Source organism: Tupaia chinensis, unplaced genomic scaffold, assembly GCF_000334495.1.
Source record: "Tupaia chinensis unplaced genomic scaffold, TupChi_1.0 Scaffold144899_1, whole genome shotgun sequence".
Taxonomy (NCBI): Eukaryota; Metazoa; Chordata; class Mammalia; order Scandentia; family Tupaiidae; genus Tupaia; species Tupaia belangeri.
Window position 1 is genome coordinate 3124335 of NW_006204759.1, and position 16969 is coordinate 3141303.

General features: G+C 49.8%; 1 protein-coding gene across 7 annotated transcripts in view; it reads left to right on the forward strand.

The window, feature by feature from the left end:
* Positions 1–16969, forward strand: part of RAP1GAP2 (RAP1 GTPase activating protein 2) — a 262143-nt gene that overhangs the window by 221504 nt on the left and 23670 nt on the right. For all 7 annotated transcript variants that reach the window (XM_006167571.3, XM_027767925.1, XM_006167572.3 and 4 more), the window contains 6 exons: positions 1560–1660; positions 4238–4367; positions 6543–6698; positions 10650–10721; positions 11726–11812; positions 13778–13912. In XM_006167571.3, coding sequence (XP_006167633.1) covers positions 1560–1660; positions 4238–4367; positions 6543–6698; positions 10650–10721; positions 11726–11812; positions 13778–13912 — 681 coding nt within the window. The remainder of the gene's footprint in view (positions 1–1559; positions 1661–4237; positions 4368–6542; positions 6699–10649; positions 10722–11725; positions 11813–13777; positions 13913–16969) is intronic.

Consider the following 16969-nt stretch of genomic DNA (forward strand, 5'->3'; position numbering starts at 1 on the left):
CAGAGAGAGAGAGAGAGAGAGAGAGAGAGAGAGAGAGAGAGCAAGAGAGAAAACAAGCCACCAGTTCTGAGACTCAAGACTCCCAAACCGCAGTCAGCCTGTGGGAGCCCAATGCCCTTAACCACCACGCCACCTGCCGGCCCCCGAGTTTAAATTTTTTATAACAGCTTTATTGCGGTATAATTATCATACCATACAGTTTACAATCATATGTGAATTATATCTCCATAAAGTATACAATTCAGTAGTTCGTGTTCTAACGAGGTAGTACAATAACTATCACTATCTAATTCTAATTTTCATTATCCCCAAAAGAAACCCTGGGCCCACTAGAAGTCAATCCCCACCTCCATTTCCTTTAGCTCCTGGCAACCACTAATCTTTGTCTGTCTCTGTGGATTTGCCTTATTGCCTTTTTATTATAGCCATTCTAGTAGATATGAAGTGGTCTCTCACTGTGGTTTTGATTACTATAGAGTTCTGAGAGTTCTTACTTTGATACTAGTCCTTTGGCGAAATTCCAGTTGTCAATTTTTCATTTACAGGATGTGTTTTTGGTGTCAAATCTAAAAATACTTCGACTTTCTTTTAACAGTGTATTTATTCATTTCTTGAGAGAGAGAGAGAGAGAAAGAGAGAGAGAAAGAGAGACAGGATCCTTCCCTTTATGCTGTGATCCACTCCAAGCCTTTAGCCAGCTCTGCTGTATGAACAAGTGTGTTCCTGGTGTACTCAGAGAGGTCTCTGGACATGAACCTGGAACCTTCTCACATGAGATTGCCTCATAGACCATCATGTTTTACTGCTCTGTTAACATAAGGGTCTTGAGCCTTGCTTTTTTTTTTTTTCTATAGGATGCATGTACTTGCTGGAGAGACAGAGAGAGACTGGGACAGAAAGCAAGAAATCCTCCCCGTGGTGGGGCTGGCCATGCTGCAGTCTTTTCCTCTTCATTATCCTCTTGGGATTTTGGCCATACATGCACATGTGTCTGTTGTGAGTTTCAAGACTCTGGGTCTGGGACTTGAACCATGGTTGGTCATGTGGGAGTCCAGCAATATAAACATTATGCCATCTGCTGGTCCCGAACCTTGCATTTTGTAATGGCCAGCAGCATTTGCTCAGATAGAAAGCCTCATTTACAGCCCTGGAGATTCTGCTTTGTCAAGTGAAGCTGTATCAGTCCTTCCTCAAGTTGAGGACATCCGTGGTGGATATATTGCAAGTAGGGAGAAAGGAAGCAAGGGACCAGTATCTGGTCAACCATATTCCTTCCTTGGCACCAAGAAAGCCTTTTCCTTTTCTTTCTTTCTTTCTTTCTTTCTTTCTTTCTTTCTTTTTTTTTTTATAAAGAATTATTTTTAATTTAACTTTATTTATTTATTTATTTTTGAATTTGACCGGACAGAGAGAAAGAGAGAAAGTAAGCCACCAGGTCCGGGACTCAAATCCCCACAGTCAGCCCTGTGGGAGTCCAGCGCCTTTAACCACCATGCCATTTGCCTGCTCCACCAAGAATGCTTTTTCTAACTCCTGTTCTATTTGTGTTTTTCTTTCAGACCCTGGAGGAAGAGCTATTTGGGAACAATGAGGAGAGCCCGGCTTTCAAGGAGTTCCTAGACCTGCTGGGGGACACGATAGTACTGCAAGACTTCAAAGGGTGGGTTTTATCCAAGTGATGGCTCCAGCTCCATTGATGAGGTCCTAGCACAAGGATGGGGCAGGCAGCTCTCAGGGAGAGCCTGGAAGAGTTAAAAACATGCACAAGGAATATGGGGCTGTTTTTCAGCATCTGGTCAGCCTTCACCTACCTGCATCAGTAAGGATTCAGTGGTTCACGGCGTAATCCAGAATGGCAGATTATCTGAACAGCATTGACGTTTGGCCTTAGGTTGTGTGTGAACCGTTTCCCCTCAGACTTGCTTTCCCAATTACATTTGGAAAGCAGACTGAGAGTGAAGTGAATCCACCTCTCATCACTCACCTGCTAGGCATTCAGGAAGGAGAGCTCTGTGCAGTTTGGGGAGAAATGACCCATTTTAGATAAAACACAGAGAATGGGTAATAAAGAGTTGATGCAAATATAATAATCCCCCAAGCAGTATTCATGTAACAGTCTATGTTTTTTTTTTCTTTTTCTTTTTAGTTTTTGCTATAAGGTGTATATACTTGCCAGAGAGAGACAGAGGGAAAGTGAGAGATTCTCTCCTGGGGGCATGGCCATGCCACAATCTCTTTCCTCCATTTTCTTCTCAGGATTTTTGAGGACACATACACACGTGCCCAGCATATTTTCCAAACTGCTAGATCTGGGACTTGAACTGCATTGTTAGCCATGTGGGATCCAGCTGCCTTAACCACAATGCCACTTGCTGGCCCTGAGTCTATGGTTCTTTAAGTGGACAGAAAGATAGACTACTGGGGCTGTTGCTTGGAAAATCCAGCCCTTAATTTCCCTTGGCAAAGGCAACATTTGGGAAGAGTTTAGGCTTGGCCGGCCAGCCCGTTCCATGGCTGGTGGCTGGCACACAACTGGGTGCCCGAAATTCTCCATCCCCACAGCCCCTGACAGGAGCTCCTAATGTCATGTGTGAAAGCACTGAGACCAGTGCCTGTTATGCACACAGTAGGTATCCAGTAATTGCTTTCTTTCTCTGCCTCCTCTTCCTTTTCCCCTTTCTCCATCTTCTCTTTTCAAGGTCCTCACTGCTGTCTAGAGTCAATCACATCTGGATTAGCATCCCAGCATGGCCACTTATCAGCTCTACTGTGTTGGACAAGTGGTTGTCTCTGCAAGCTTCAGTTTCCTTATTTGTAAAAAGAGAGAGAAGGACAGCATGGATCCCAGGGGGGGGATTAAAGTAGACAATGTATGTGAGCACTTAGGCTCCTGCCACACACTCATCGTCATTAGTGAGGTTGTTCTTATTTATCATTTTTCATCAACTTTGAGGTGCCATCATTATAAGGCACACCCTGATTTCACTGATGTTACAATATAAAAAAAAGTCATCTTAGAATTAATGAAATAGTCTTTTGAACCCAGAAGGATCCCAGAGACCACGTTAATACTATCATTTTATTTTATAAAGAAAAGAAACTGGGACCAGCAAATGGCATAATGGTTATGATGCTGGACTCCCATGTCGTTGACTGTGGTTCGAGTCCTGGACCTGGGGACTTGAACCTCACACCAGGTACATGTGTGTGCATGCCCAAGATTTTGTTAGGAGAATGGAGGAGGAGAGATTGTGGCATGGCTATTCCCCCTGGGGGTGATTTCTTGATTTATGTCTCTCTGACTCTCCCTGTCTCTCCACTAAGTGTTTGCACCCTATAGTAAAAAAAGAAAAGAAATTGAGGCCTGGAGAGATTAAGTGATGTGCCCAAGGTCCTGTGGCAGCTGATTTCACGGCAGAGACAGGACTAGACTCTCGGGCCAGTGTCCATTCTGCCGTGCTGGGGCTGAGCCTTGTGGGCTTGTGGGCTTGTGGGCTGACATTTAGGGTCTATCCAATTTCAGTTCCTCAAGGGAACCTGCTTCTGCCTTTTCTTCTCTTTGCTGAAGACTGTGAGCCAAGGTCGTCAATTGTGTTTCTATAAAGACAGAAGGGACAGCTCCTGGAAGCCCACTTGGTTCTTTAGGACTTTTCTTTCCTGCCTGTGAGGAGCTAGCCTGAGGAGAGATCTCCTAGATACCCCTGCGCTGGGTGCTGCCGTGGTTGGGCCTCCATATCAGGGACTAGCTGAGTGGAAGTCAAGTCTACGTCATCTTTTCTGGCTGACACTGCATGCTCCTGCGGGGCTTATCTCCGTCCAGTGGAATGGCTGGTTGCCCTGGCTCTGGGCTGCGGACTTGGGCATGGCTTTACAGAGAGCAAAGGCTTGTGTCCAGTTTTCTGGGCCACTGGCCAGTAGGGTGGGCATTTGTCTGAGATTCTGGATGGAATGGATGTCCCTCCTCTCCACATGACTGTCTGGTCCAGAGTGGACATGGAGAAGGCTTCAAATGGAGGCTCTGCTTTTGTCTTTTAAATAATGAACTCATGGTTTGAATGCCAGGACTAGTCTGCTTGGAAGAGCAAATCTACCTGCTCTTTCTGCCTCCTGACCTCATTGGCCTCCACACTCCTGTATCTTCTCCGTCCTGCCCCATATCCTTAGGGACATTGCAGCAAGCTGCCCACTTTCCCTCACTTTCTTTTCCCTCCCGACTTCTGCCCTGTTTTACTGACAGTTTCCGAGGAGGCTTGGATGTGACCCACGGACAGACGGGGGTGGAATCGGTGTACACGACATTCCGGGACAGGGAGATCATGTTTCACGTCTCCACAAAGCTGCCATTTACTGAGGGAGACGCCCAGCAGGTAACCTGGTTTGGGAGGGCTTTGGGAGCTGGGGCGTGCAAGATGAAGACTTCCTTCTGGTCTGACCTGCCCGAGGGACTGTGGCCCCCTCCCCACTTTTATACCGAGAGACCAGGCTGTCCAGCCGTGTAGAGCATCGTCAAAGCCTATCTGTCTGTCTGGTTATTCCTACTTTGACTAGTGGGGATACTGCAGCCTAGGTGGGGGGAGTTAAAAGACTTCTTGAAGCTTCCCAGTTGAATAGGGGCAGAGCCGGGAGCAGAGCCGGTACCCTGATTCTACAGGGTTGTGGTAAAGAGTGCGTGGCGAGTCTGCAGATGAGGGCCTGAAGCCAGCTTCGCCATTAGGAGCATGTGACTCTGGGCAAGCCAGTTTATCTTGTGGGTCATTGTGCTTGTCTATAAAGTGGGGTGAACACCACTTCCATCAGAGCGTTGTTGTGGGGATTACCTAAGCTTCTGGAAATGGGGCTCATATGACCCCTGACGTGTGGCTGGCTTCCTTTATGTTAATACTAGCTGCTATGTAGGAATAACTGCCCAGGCCACGAGTCTTTTTGCCCCGTTCCCGTCCCAGTGCTGTAAAGCTGGTTGTTGCATGTGAATCCTAACCACCCGACCCTCCATTTCCAGCCCTGCCTCTCACCACACCTCGCTGTGGGTGGGAACCCAGCCTTTATCTCAATGAGGAAACCTGGGTGAGAGCTCTGTGGCCCGTGTTTTCCTGTTCTCTCTCACGTTTGTTGCTCTGATGGCTGCACATCCCTGGTGTGGGAGGTCTGCTCTTCTGAAGCCAGCCGCCGACCCCCAGTGGCTGCAACACTATTTACCCCCATCCCACTTTTTGCCTCTTTCCTGTCTCTGAGAAAATGAGAAGGGCAGCTGGGTCTTTGCCCCAGCTCTGACCTGTTTGTTTCTGGGCAGGGATCTGGGGAGGGAACACAGATGTAAAACTGGGAACGTAGTGCTTGGCTTCTTAGGGAAAAGGAAATTGGCAAACACGATCATGCTTTGGCTCTCACTTAACTACTGAACGTTCTAGAAACAAAACCAGGATTCCTTTTGTATCAAAGTAGGTTTTCTCTGAGCGTTTCACCTTTGGTCTCTCTGTTCCCTTGTGATCTCCTTCCCTGCTGCCCCAGCCTGGGCTGAGGCTTGTTCTCATGGGGCCTTCTCAGTCTCACGTGTATTAATTGGGAAGTATATTTTGGTACCAAGCATTGCTCTTGGTGAAAAAGTTATTGAATAACTTTTTTTTCTTTTTTTAAATTAAGGGTTTTTTCCTTCCTGAAAATGAGAAGATGTATGTGGAATAAATGAGACAATTTGGGTAGAAGTGCCAGCCCGGTGTTTGGTATAGCTGGTGCCCAGTGAGAAACTCGGTGTGGAAAGGCCAGGCCTGGGACCTACAGGAGTAGGTGCTTAATAAAGGGACAAATGCAGACACCGTCTAAGACGTGCTGTACCGGAGGGGCTTCACATTTGAAATCATGCACGGGAACGCCCAGCATGGTTTCTGGCACAGTTGGTGCCTGATGACAGACCACACACGTAAAAGCACCCGGCACAACTTGGGATACTGGATTGGGGTTAGGTCCCCACTCACCTCTGCCAAGCCAAATGACCCTGCCTTCCTACACATGACTGTTCTCCCGTCCATCCTCGCTCATCCACGTTTCCATGAAATCTCCCACAGCCCCTTCTCCCCTCCCAGGAAGCCTTCTCACATTGCTCTGGGACCTCCAATTTTTCCATCTTCGCTATCCCTGGAGCTTACAGGCACTTCATGGGCAGCAGCTGACTTAGCACTTGTGGCCGGTGCTGTGTTTGTGTTCTCAGGTGGCTTTACCTTTGTGTGCTTCTCTGGGATCAGTGACAGACTTGATCAGGGCAAGACCTGGCCTTGCCTTTTAGATATTCTCCCCGAGTCCTGAGACGGGGCTGTGCAGGCTGCGGAGGGTGCTCACTAGACTCTACCTAGCAACTGGGGCTTCTTCCTCATGCTTTTTCTCTTTTGTGACTTCTAAAGACTGAAAGAAGCAGCTCCCTGGAGAGCGAGGCCTCAGAGTTCCCATGTATATATAAAGATCAAATAGTGAAGAATATCCTGTACAAATCTCTTCTGCTTTCAGGGTATCCCTAGCTGACTTATAATGACTGAATGTTTTTTGTTTAGCTCCAGAGAAAGAGACACATTGGGAATGACATTGTGGCCATCATCTTCCAAGAGGAAAACACACCGTTTGTCCCAGATATGATCGCCTCCAATTTCTTACATGCCTACATTGTCGTACAGGCTGAGACCCCAGGTGCAGAGACCCCATCCTACAAGGTAAGAACAAACCCTTGTTGGAGGCAGGGGTGGGCCCAGATGCCTTGTACTCTGTGGATTTGGTGACATCAAAGGATACGAGTTCTCGGTAGTGATAGGTTTTCCGTGAGTTCTCAGGTTTCTAGATTTGGAGCTAGACCCTTGGTGGGGAGTGCCTTTGGAGGTTGTCTGTTCCATCTCCCTGTCTACAGGCTCGACAGCACTAACAGAAGCTTTGAGTGCCATATTTGGGTTCTGGTAATGCCATTTGCTGCTGGGTTGTTGGAAAAGTCATGATGTAGTTTTCTATGCAAAAATGCGTCATGACTTCTCCGACAATCCAATAGAATAAGGCAGCACTGGAAGGGAGAAAGAAGACAGTGGAGAAGACTGTCAGGAAAAGGAAGAGGCAGAAGGTTGGTAACAAACAAGAGAAAGAAAAGAAATGTTAGTGGTGAGAAGGCAGGAGAGGAGGGGCCTGGTTGACCTGTGAGGCCTTTGCTCTGGCTGTTCTGGACAAATGATCTTAGTTTGAAGACTTCCAGGAAGGCGGGGACAGAAGCCTGTGGGACCAGTAAGTGGTCCACCATATTGGCTCAAATCCACATTAGAGCAGATGAGGCAAGAGTGTAGCCCATTGTTCTGGAGCCCTCACCCCGGTTACTCCTCAAGGCCAGATTGCTGAACCTCCCTTGTCTTCTCTATAAGAAATGATCCTGACATCTTGGGCAACAGTTCCCCGTATCACAGAGGTTTGGGGGGCATGGGACCCAAGGTCTGGGTGAAACAGGACCCTAACTGACCTCTGCAGGAGTAGGAGCTCCAGCAAAGGAGGGTGAGATTGCCCCGGGGGCTGAGCCGTGTCCCTAGAGGCTTCCGCTGCTGGTGCTGGTGGATGGGGGCCAGGGACAAGGAACAGGAAAGAAGAGGAAAGGAGGGAAGGACAGGGTGGGGGCGTATAGGAATGGCTCCAGAAGGAGTGGCTTGGCAGCCTGGGGTCTGGCCCTGGCATTGCTTTGCCTCTGAGCACTGTGTGACGGTGGGCCAATGAAGATTCTCTGGCCTCTGTTTCTATCTGTGTGAGTCAAAGAAGTTAGACGAGATGACCTGTGAGCTCCTTTGAACTCTGACATCCTGTGGGATGAGAAGTAGTAGTTGAGAAAGAGGATGTGTGTGTGTGTGTGTGTGTGTGTGTGCATGTGTGTGCGTGCCTGTCTGTTTGTGGTCTGGGGGCACTCTGTTTATTTCAGGTGTCCTTAATTTGGTGCAGGTCCATGGGGAAATTTGAAAATGCACTGGGTGACAGTGAGGACCCCTTCCAGGTGCTTGCTCATGCCAGACCCTGTGCTAGGCCCTTAGAAACAGTTATGTGTGGCAGGGCTCCTCATCAGCCCTGTGTTACAGGGAGGAAATCCAGGCTGAGATCCTGTCTCCCTTTTTTTAGAGAGAGATTTTTGCTTTAGGGTGTGTGAACTCACCAGAGAGACAGAGAGAGACAGAGAGACAGAAATCAAGAAATCACCCTTAGGGTGGATGGCCACACCACAATCCCTTCTCTTCCATTCTCCTCTTGGGATCACAGGCATGCACGCACACACGCCCAGCGTGAGTTGAAGCCACCGGGTGCGGGACTCAAACCGCGGTTGACTACATGGGAGTCCAGCGAGATAGCCATTACGCTAACTGCTGGTCCCTACCAGGTTAATATTTCAGAAAGATTAGTCTCTGTCCCATCAGAGTGGAAAAAATTTCCAGCTCATGCTTTGCTAGGATTCCTTCTTCTCTCCCTCTGAGGTCACTGTGCCTCCCCCTCCCCACCAGGTCCCGCAAAATCCAAGGACTCTTATGTGGAGATGACCTTTTGGAGGGAACCCTGACTGTGTGTGTCCCCCTTTCGCACCAATACTCATCTCTTGCTTGAACAACCCTCCATGGGCCTCTCTGGCACCTAGGCTACACTTGAGCATGGGGATCTTGTCCAGTTTCCAGCCCTCTAAGGCTTTGTATCTCCCAGTGCAAAGGATTCACCCACAAACTCCTTCCACCAGCCAGCCTTGAAGATGTTCTTCCCCAGCCACAGGAAGCAGTCCTGTCTTTGCTCTCAGAGCCCTTGCTGGGAGCACTTGCTAAGTTGAGAAAACAGGAAGGTGGGGCCGTGTTCAGCAACTTCTGCTTTCAGCCCAGCAACCTGGACATCCCTGGAGGAGGGGCAACCAAGGCTTGACCGTCTAGTGGGAATGAATGTGGTCAGCAGGTGTGGCCGGAAGGTGTGTGGATGATAAGGAATCCGGATACTGCCCCTGTGTCTAATGTGGCTGTTGTGATAGGCTTGTTTGGTTGGGACACTTGGGCAGATTGAAGAACATGTCTGAAGCCACTTCCCCAGAGCATAGGCCACTCCAGTGCAGCCTGAGGAGGAAAGTGGAGTGGCTGGGAAGGGGAGGAGGTGGGCCAGCCTCTGCCCATCCTCCCAGGTGCCTGTGGTTGCAGCTTCTCTGTAGCCTTCCCACCGCCCCCTGCTCCCAATTCTGGCTCTTAGGGTGGAATCCTTGGCTTGGGCCCCTGGTGCATGGTGGGTGGTGGTGGGTAACCGTGTTTGGCAGCTGGAGTCTGGCTAGAAATCACTCACGTTAGCTGCATACACACTGCGTCCTGACTCCAGGCACTGCAGTTTGGCCATGTAGAAGAAAGCCCGTATTGACCAGTGCTCTCACCCCACTCCCCTCCCCTCCAGACCCTGGCAGGGCCGTTCCTTGGCTCCGCTCCGAGCTGCCTGCTCTCCCGGTCTGGCAGACTCTGTGCATCTGCCCTACTTCACATGCCAGGGAGGCTGGCGGCATGCCAGGGCCAGGCTCACGTCAGCGGCCGCTGGGGGAAGGAGGAGGGCAGAGTCCCCTGGGTGCTTTGGAGCCTTGTGGGCTGAGAGCAGGTGGAACCAGGACACCTCCCTGCAGAGAGAGCCACCCTGTGCAGACAGCTCACCCAGAGCATGGATGTCCCCCCACCCTCAACTCCAGTCTTCCCAAGATGGGTTGACCCTTTGTGGGGCTAGGGTGCCCAGACACTAGCCAGGTGAATGCACAAAAGCTCCCGGGAGCCCCATTTTCCATTCGGTAGCCTTGGGGTGGAGCCCATGCAGTTGGTATTTATTTTTAAAACACTTAAAGCAGCTCTGATGTGTGGTCAGTACTGGGAAAAGAACTTCCGAGCTGGGACAGGAATGCTCTGGGTTCTCTGTTCCTCTCTGTGGCTGAGCACCTGCGTGACTTTGGGGGCTCACCCTTTGTCCCTGGGCACCTGTTTCCTTATCAGTAAACCAGGGATACTAATCCGCATTGTGCCTTCTCTGTGATTGGCATCACCAGGGAATGAGGGAATGAGATGACATCTCATACTTGTACTGTATTATTATTAAAGCTAATTAATTTCTCTCATGAGAGTGAGAGACAGAGAGAGAGAAAATATCCTTAACAGGACTTCCCACCCCCAGCCTTCCCAGCCAGCCTTAGGCAACGAAGGATCCTGCCCTGCATCTGACACCAAAGAGCATGAGTGGGCATGCCCAGTGGCCAGTGTTTACAGGCACCTAGGGAACCGAGCCCTTGACCTTCTGTATGGATTGACCATTGCTTGAGCAGCATGTTACCTCTCTGCCACCTAGCTGGCTCAACACTGGTGCTGCATTATAATTAGGGGCTCAGGCTGCTCCTCTGCCCTGTCCAGTCATCTTGCCAAACTCGCTTCTGGCCTCCAGGAATGCACATGAGAGGATGTGGATGGCTCCGCAGTGTCGGGCCCCCTTCTAGGAACAGTGACTCAGGGCCCGTGCTGGCTGTGCTCGCAAGAACATCTTGTTTGCTTTCTGGGAGGGGAGGAGGAGAGAGGTGAGCAGATTTGCTGTGAAGAGTGGGGCTCATCTGGGGCAGCTCAGCTCTGTCCCCTCAGCTCACATCGCGGCTCTGTTTCACGCAGGTCTCCGTCACAGCGCGGGAAGACGTCCCAGCCTTCGGCCCACCCCTGCCCAGCCCCCCTGTTTTCCAGAAGGTAAGAAATTCTTCTTTCTTATGGACTAGTTGATGGCTTGGTGGTTAAGGTAGCTGGATCTCACATGACTGCTTGCGTGGTTCAAGACCTGAACCCAGTGGCTTGGAAAACACATGGACCTGGGGACCAGCAGTTAGCGTAGTGACTATGTCACTGAACTCCCATGTAACCAACCATGGTTTGAGTTCCAGACCTGTGGCTTAAACTCATGCTGGGCGTGCCCAAGATCCCAAGAGGAGAATGGAGGAGAAGGGATTGTGGCATGGCCATCCCCCCCGCCGGGGGTTTGTGTGTGTGATTTCTTGCTTTCTGTCTCTCTGTATCTTTCTGGTGAGTACATGCACCCTATAGCAAAAACCTCTCCATAAAAACCAACCAAACAAACAAAAAAACACATGGGCCTATAAGTCTCCTTCTTACAGAGAATGAAGAAGGAATTGAGGCATGGCCGTCCTTCTGGGAAGTGTCTTCTCATTTTCCACCTCTCTTTTTCTCTTTCCTCTGTCTTCAGTGAGCATATGCATCCTATAGCAATTTTTTTTTTTTTTGAAGAAACTTCTTTTTGCTTGTCTCATACCCAAGACCCCAGGTTTCTGTACTGGAGTGGCAGTGGTGAGATGGAGCAGTGTTTGGGTTGAGAATATTAGAGAGACCTATTTTGCAGGTTTTGGGGGAATCTACTTACTTGGGGTCTCTCCCCACTTCTTCTCAAGCTGCCAGCCTGGCCAGTGAAGAGCCCCTTGTTGGGGAATTTGAGTCTGGCATTGACTTTATGTTAAAATACGGGTTCTTATATCATGTTCTGGTCATGGAAGTCTTGGACAAGAACTGCTTCCAGTCATGGATGTGCCTCTGTGGAGGTTGCCAGGGCCAGGGAAGCTGGTTTGACCTGGGCTAGGAAGACGTTTTGGGGGTTCTCCCCCCACCTCCTGTTCTTCCTGCCTGTCCCTGTCTGAAGCAACAGCTGAGGGAGGGAGAGTCTGAGGCCATCTTGTCTGTTCCAGGGCCCGGAGTTCAGGGAGTTTCTGCTCACCAAGCTCACCAATGCAGAGAACGCATGCTGCAAGTCGGACAAGTTTGCAAAGCTGGAGGTGAGAGTTGCTTCGTTGAGCATATGCATCCTATAGCAATTTTTTTTTTTTTTTGAAGAAACTTCTTTTTGCTTGTCTCATACCCAAGACCCCAGGTTTCTGTACTGGAGTGGCAGTGGTGAGATGGAGCAGTGTTTGGGTTGAGAATATTAGAGAGACCTATTTTGCAGGTTTTGGGGGAATCTACTTACTTGGGGTCTCTCCCCACTTCTTCTCAAGCTGCCAGCCTGGCCAGTGAAGAGCCCCTTGTTGGGGAATTTGAGTCTGGCATTGACTTTATGTTAAAATACGGGTTCTTATATCATGTTCTGGTCATGGAAGTCTTGGACAAGAACTGCTTCCAGTCATGGATGTGCCTCTGTGGAGGTTGCCAGGGCCAGGGAAGCTGGTTTGACCTGGGCTAGGAAGACGTTTTGGGGGTTCTCCCCCCACCTCCTGTTCTTCCTGCCTGTCCCTGTCTGAAGCAACAGCTGAGGGAGGGAGAGTCTGAGGCCATCTTGTCTGTTCCAGGGCCCGGAGTTCAGGGAGTTTCTGCTCACCAAGCTCACCAATGCAGAGAACGCATGCTGCAAGTCGGACAAGTTTGCAAAGCTGGAGGTGAGAGTGCAGTTTCTGCAGGTCTTTTTCCTGCCGTCCCAGCTGCCTTTAGCCAGCTTCTCTTGGGGGTCTGTTCTTGGTGCTGTTCGAAGTGGGGAGCACTGTCTTTGCCCCTCTAAGCCCTCAGCCCAATATTGATATGGGAACTCTTTCTTCTTGTGGAAAGATGCCCATCCAGACTTCAGGTCTAGTCAACCATTCACCAGGCATTTATCGAGCACCTACTGTGTGCCAGGCCCTATTCTGTGCCCTGGGATATGGTTTCCAGAGCTCACAGGCTCTGTAGGAGGGACCAGTAGGAGGGACTGTTGCTAAAGAGACAGTTATGATATGGTGTGTCAAAACTGGGCTGTGGGGGAGGTCAGCACTGCTCAGAGGACCTTCTGCCTGCAAGGGCTGCGGGTTTGTTCAGGGAAGGCTTTTTGGGAGAGGTGTCTCTTGAGCTGCTGAATCTTTATAATGAGTGAACCTTTATGCAGGAGAAAGGCCTGGAGAGGGTTCTTCCAGGCCTGGGAAACAGCATCAGCAAAGGATAGGCAGAATCAGAGCATGGCATGGTGAGGTTTGGTGTTGGCCAAGAGAAGATTCACAGGGGATGGAAGGATGGGAGGCTCAGCTAAAATGATAATGGAGTCAGATCCAGAAGGGCTTTGAGGTAGAGGGGATGGAGTGTTAACACGGTTCTTAGGCAGGAGGGTGATGTATATGATTTACTCTGATGAGGGTGAAGAAGGTGGGGTGAAGGGTGGGGAACCGGAAAGGTGGCCAGTTAGAAGCATTAACAGGAGTCTGAGAGAGCCCATGGAAGCTCTATTGTACAGAAGGAAATGGTTTAGGGCCAGACTCAGGGTGACTTGATGGGCTCCCGAATGTAAGGGAGGGGGAAATAGAATTGTAGGGTAACTCTTATGCCTTCACCTTGGCCTTTTTGATGACATGGGGATGTCTGGGAGTCTGAGAGTCCTGTTAGGACCCGCTGATATGGAGTGCCTGCAAAGGCTGGCCAACTGAGGGCTAGGCCTGCCCTGTGTGAATGGCGCCACCCGAAGGCTGTACGCAGAGCCCAGGATGAACATCTGAATGGGGAGGAGCCCTGGGCAGTTGAATAGTGGATGAGGACCTTGGGGCAGACATCTTCGCAAGGTAGAGCCGGCGTGTTGGGATGGCCCAGGGAGAAAGGGCAGAGGGTTGAGAGTGGGAGACTGGGCTGAAGCATTGGTGTCCATTGCAGCATCTGTGAGCATGATACCCAGCCTGGTTGTGGTCCACACTGCCTCCGGGATGTGACTGGGCAGAATAGCAGCCCAGGGAGAAAGGGCTCTCTGTTCTCAGTGCCAGCTCCTTCACCTTCACTCCCTTCTCTTCTAGGATCGGACAAGGGCTGCCCTCCTGGACAACCTCCATGATGAGCTCCACACCCACACGCAGGCCATGCTAGGCCTGGGCCCAGAGGAGGACAAGTTCGAGAATGGGGGCCATGGGGGCTTCTTGGAGTCTTTTAAGGTATGGACACAAGAGTGACTGGGGTTGCTGGCTGGGGCAAAAAACAGAAGCCTTCCAGGGCCCATGGTAACCTGACCCCATAGCCCAAGTGCCTGCTAAAGGTGACAGCAGCAGTAGGGTATCCCAGATGTTTGCAAGGGGCAGGGGTGTCAGGAGTGTGAGAGGTTGCAGCAGTCTTCCACCTTCTTCCTTCATCCAGATCATTTTCTCCCGGCCCAGGATTCTGATAAGCAGGGGCAGGTGAAGTGTCTGCAGTAGGAGAGGAGCCCGTGTAAACCAAGAACACTATTAACACAATTGTTTTATCTACCTCCTTCTGTGGTCATAAGGCCAGGGTTGGGTGGCAGGAGCAAGGACTAAGTCTTGGGGGTCTTCTGCAGCTGGTGTGGAGTGCAGCAGCCATTCTTTCCAACTGGCAGGGCATTAGAGGACCTGGCTCAGTGGCCTGGCAGGAGAAGTAGGGTTAGAGAAAGTCACTTTGGGCTTTGCAAAGAAGAACTCTAACCAGAATGAACTTCTAAATGAAATGGTGAGCTCTTCGTCCCTGAAAGTATTCAAGTGGGGCTCAGACAGCTACTGGACTGGCACAGGGCAGAGCAGGTTCATCATTACATGCTTGCCGAGTGATTGTGGGTGCACACAGCCCTCACATCTGGCACCTGATTTGAGCCTGGCTGTGATCCTGTGCAGTTGACCAGACAGGTCTTGTTATTTCCACGAGTACATGAGGAGACAGGTTGAGAGAGGCCCCAAGATTGCTTGAAACCTTACACCTGCCTAGAGGCAGAGCCTTGTTTCAGTCCCAAGTTTTTCTGCTTCTTATCTTAGTGTTTTTTCTGGGTTGCCCATTTGATAGTGACCTATAAAGCTACCATCTTGGAGGCATTTTTTGTAGGGGTGGGGTTAAACCTACCTATGTTCACATGCCAGCTCTGCATGGTTGATGGCATGGTCTTTAAGGTCTCTAAGGTACAATTTATTTTTATTTTTTAATTTCATCACCAGAGGGCATGTGCACTTGTCAGGGGGAGAGAAAGGGAGATAAGGAGAGAGAGGAAGCATCCCATCTAATGGGACGTGATCACGTTGCAATTCTTTTTCCTCCGTTTCTCCAGCCCATCAGAATTTTGGACATTCAGTGTGTTTTTTTGTTGTTGTTGAGAGGTTTTTGCCTTAGAGCACATGTGCTTGCTGGAGAGAGAGACACACACACACAGACACAGTGAGAGAGAAAGTGATAAGTCACCACCCAGAGGGATGGCCTTGCTGCAATCCCTTCTCCTCCATTCTCTTCCCAGGATCTTGGGCACTCATGCACACATGCCCGGCATGATTTTTAAAGCCACCGAGTCTGGGACTTGAACCGCTGTCAGTCATGTGGGAGTACAGCAATGTAACCGCTGGACCATCTGCTGGCCCATCAGGGCATTTTTAAAGCATTTGGAGATAGGATTTGAACAGCTTTCAGCCATGTGTGATCTGGTTCCCCGTATATAGCACTTAACCACTGTGCTATGGGGCTGGTCCACAAGCTGAAGTTTTCTTATCGACAGCACAGGAATGAAACATAGGACTTCTGTCATAGTTATCATGGGAATTCATTGAAAGAATGCCAGGAAAAGTGGAATACAGTCATACTCAAAAGTGTCAGCTGTTGTTACCGTATAAAACGAAAGCTCACCACACGTTATTCCGTCTTAAGCCTTATAACTACTCTCAGTGTCCTTCGGGGAAGACTGTTATTATGGATATAATCATTTTGGCATAATAATGCATACCCCATTTTAATAATTATGGGTGTAGTTTCACATATGACAAAGCTAAGTCAAGGAAATAAAATAATTTGTCCCCAGTCACCCAGCGGACAGGGTTGAGTCCAGGTCTGCGATTCCAAAGCCTGTGCCCTTAATAGCTACATGATCTTTCCTACCTCCTAGTTTCCTACTTGGCTGAGATCCCGCCCACGCTAGCCTGGTCAGGCAAGCCTGGGGTCAGCCCCTCACTGCCCACTGGATTGTGGAGATCAGGGCTTGGCTCTGCTGGCCCTTGCCGGAGCCAGCTGCCGAGATTCCTCCTGAGGGTGGGAGGAGGAGCTGAGCTGCCTGTCCAGGCTCGTGGGAGATTCCTGGGGCATCTGTTTTAGTCCTGTTAGACAGTGGCAGCCAGGATGAAACAGGAGAAATGAGGAGAGCAAGACCCAAGGGGGACAAGGGAGAAGAGGACCAGGGAAGGAAAGAGGGTTGGATAGTCTAGCCTAGTGAAGGGGAATGTGAGGCCTGGTAACTGGGAAGATGGGCTTGAGTCTGCAGAAGGCAGATAAGCAGAGCCACTTAAAAGTCTTCGTAAGCTCTGGATGCTGGCTTCTAGAGGCTCCATCCTACCTCATAGCAAGCAGAGCAAATTGCTCTACGTCCTATGGTAAATGTCATGCATATAGAACTGTAAGAGTTGAGCTGCAGTGGACTAGCTAACATCATGTTATATTTTGTAGGCCTTTAATGAAGGGTTTGTCGCTTTGAATTTTACAGGTTACCTTCAGCCTTTGGAGGTTAACACTTATTTCAAATTATTTCAAATATTTCTGTAACCTGGTGAACCTCGTAGACTGTGGACACTCTGTGCATGGTGTCAAATGGATTAGGTGGTCTGGCAGTGACATATAGGAGGCAGGTCTGAAGGAGAGTGGCCTGGGGCCACTTTGTCCAGTCCCCTGTCTCTGGCAGGAGTAGCAATTGATCTGTATTTAACTTCAGGAAATATGACATATTTTTAGAGAGGTTTCCAAGAAAGAAGATGCTTCAGGACTTATCTTGACTCATCTTTGATGCAGCAATCCCGGGAGTTCTTTTCAACCTTAAATCTTTGCAGCTGTAGGTGGAAGACAGACCCGCTCCTACATTCTGCTCTTACACCTGTTTCCGAGGTAGCACTGTGGGGTGAGGGAGGAGACTGTCGTAGTCAGTCACACAGGAAGCTTTCAGAGCTCTGACAGTTGTGATCAGCTTTTTTCTCCTCCCAGTTGGGGAACACGAGGGCTTTTGCCTCCACTCTTTCCAC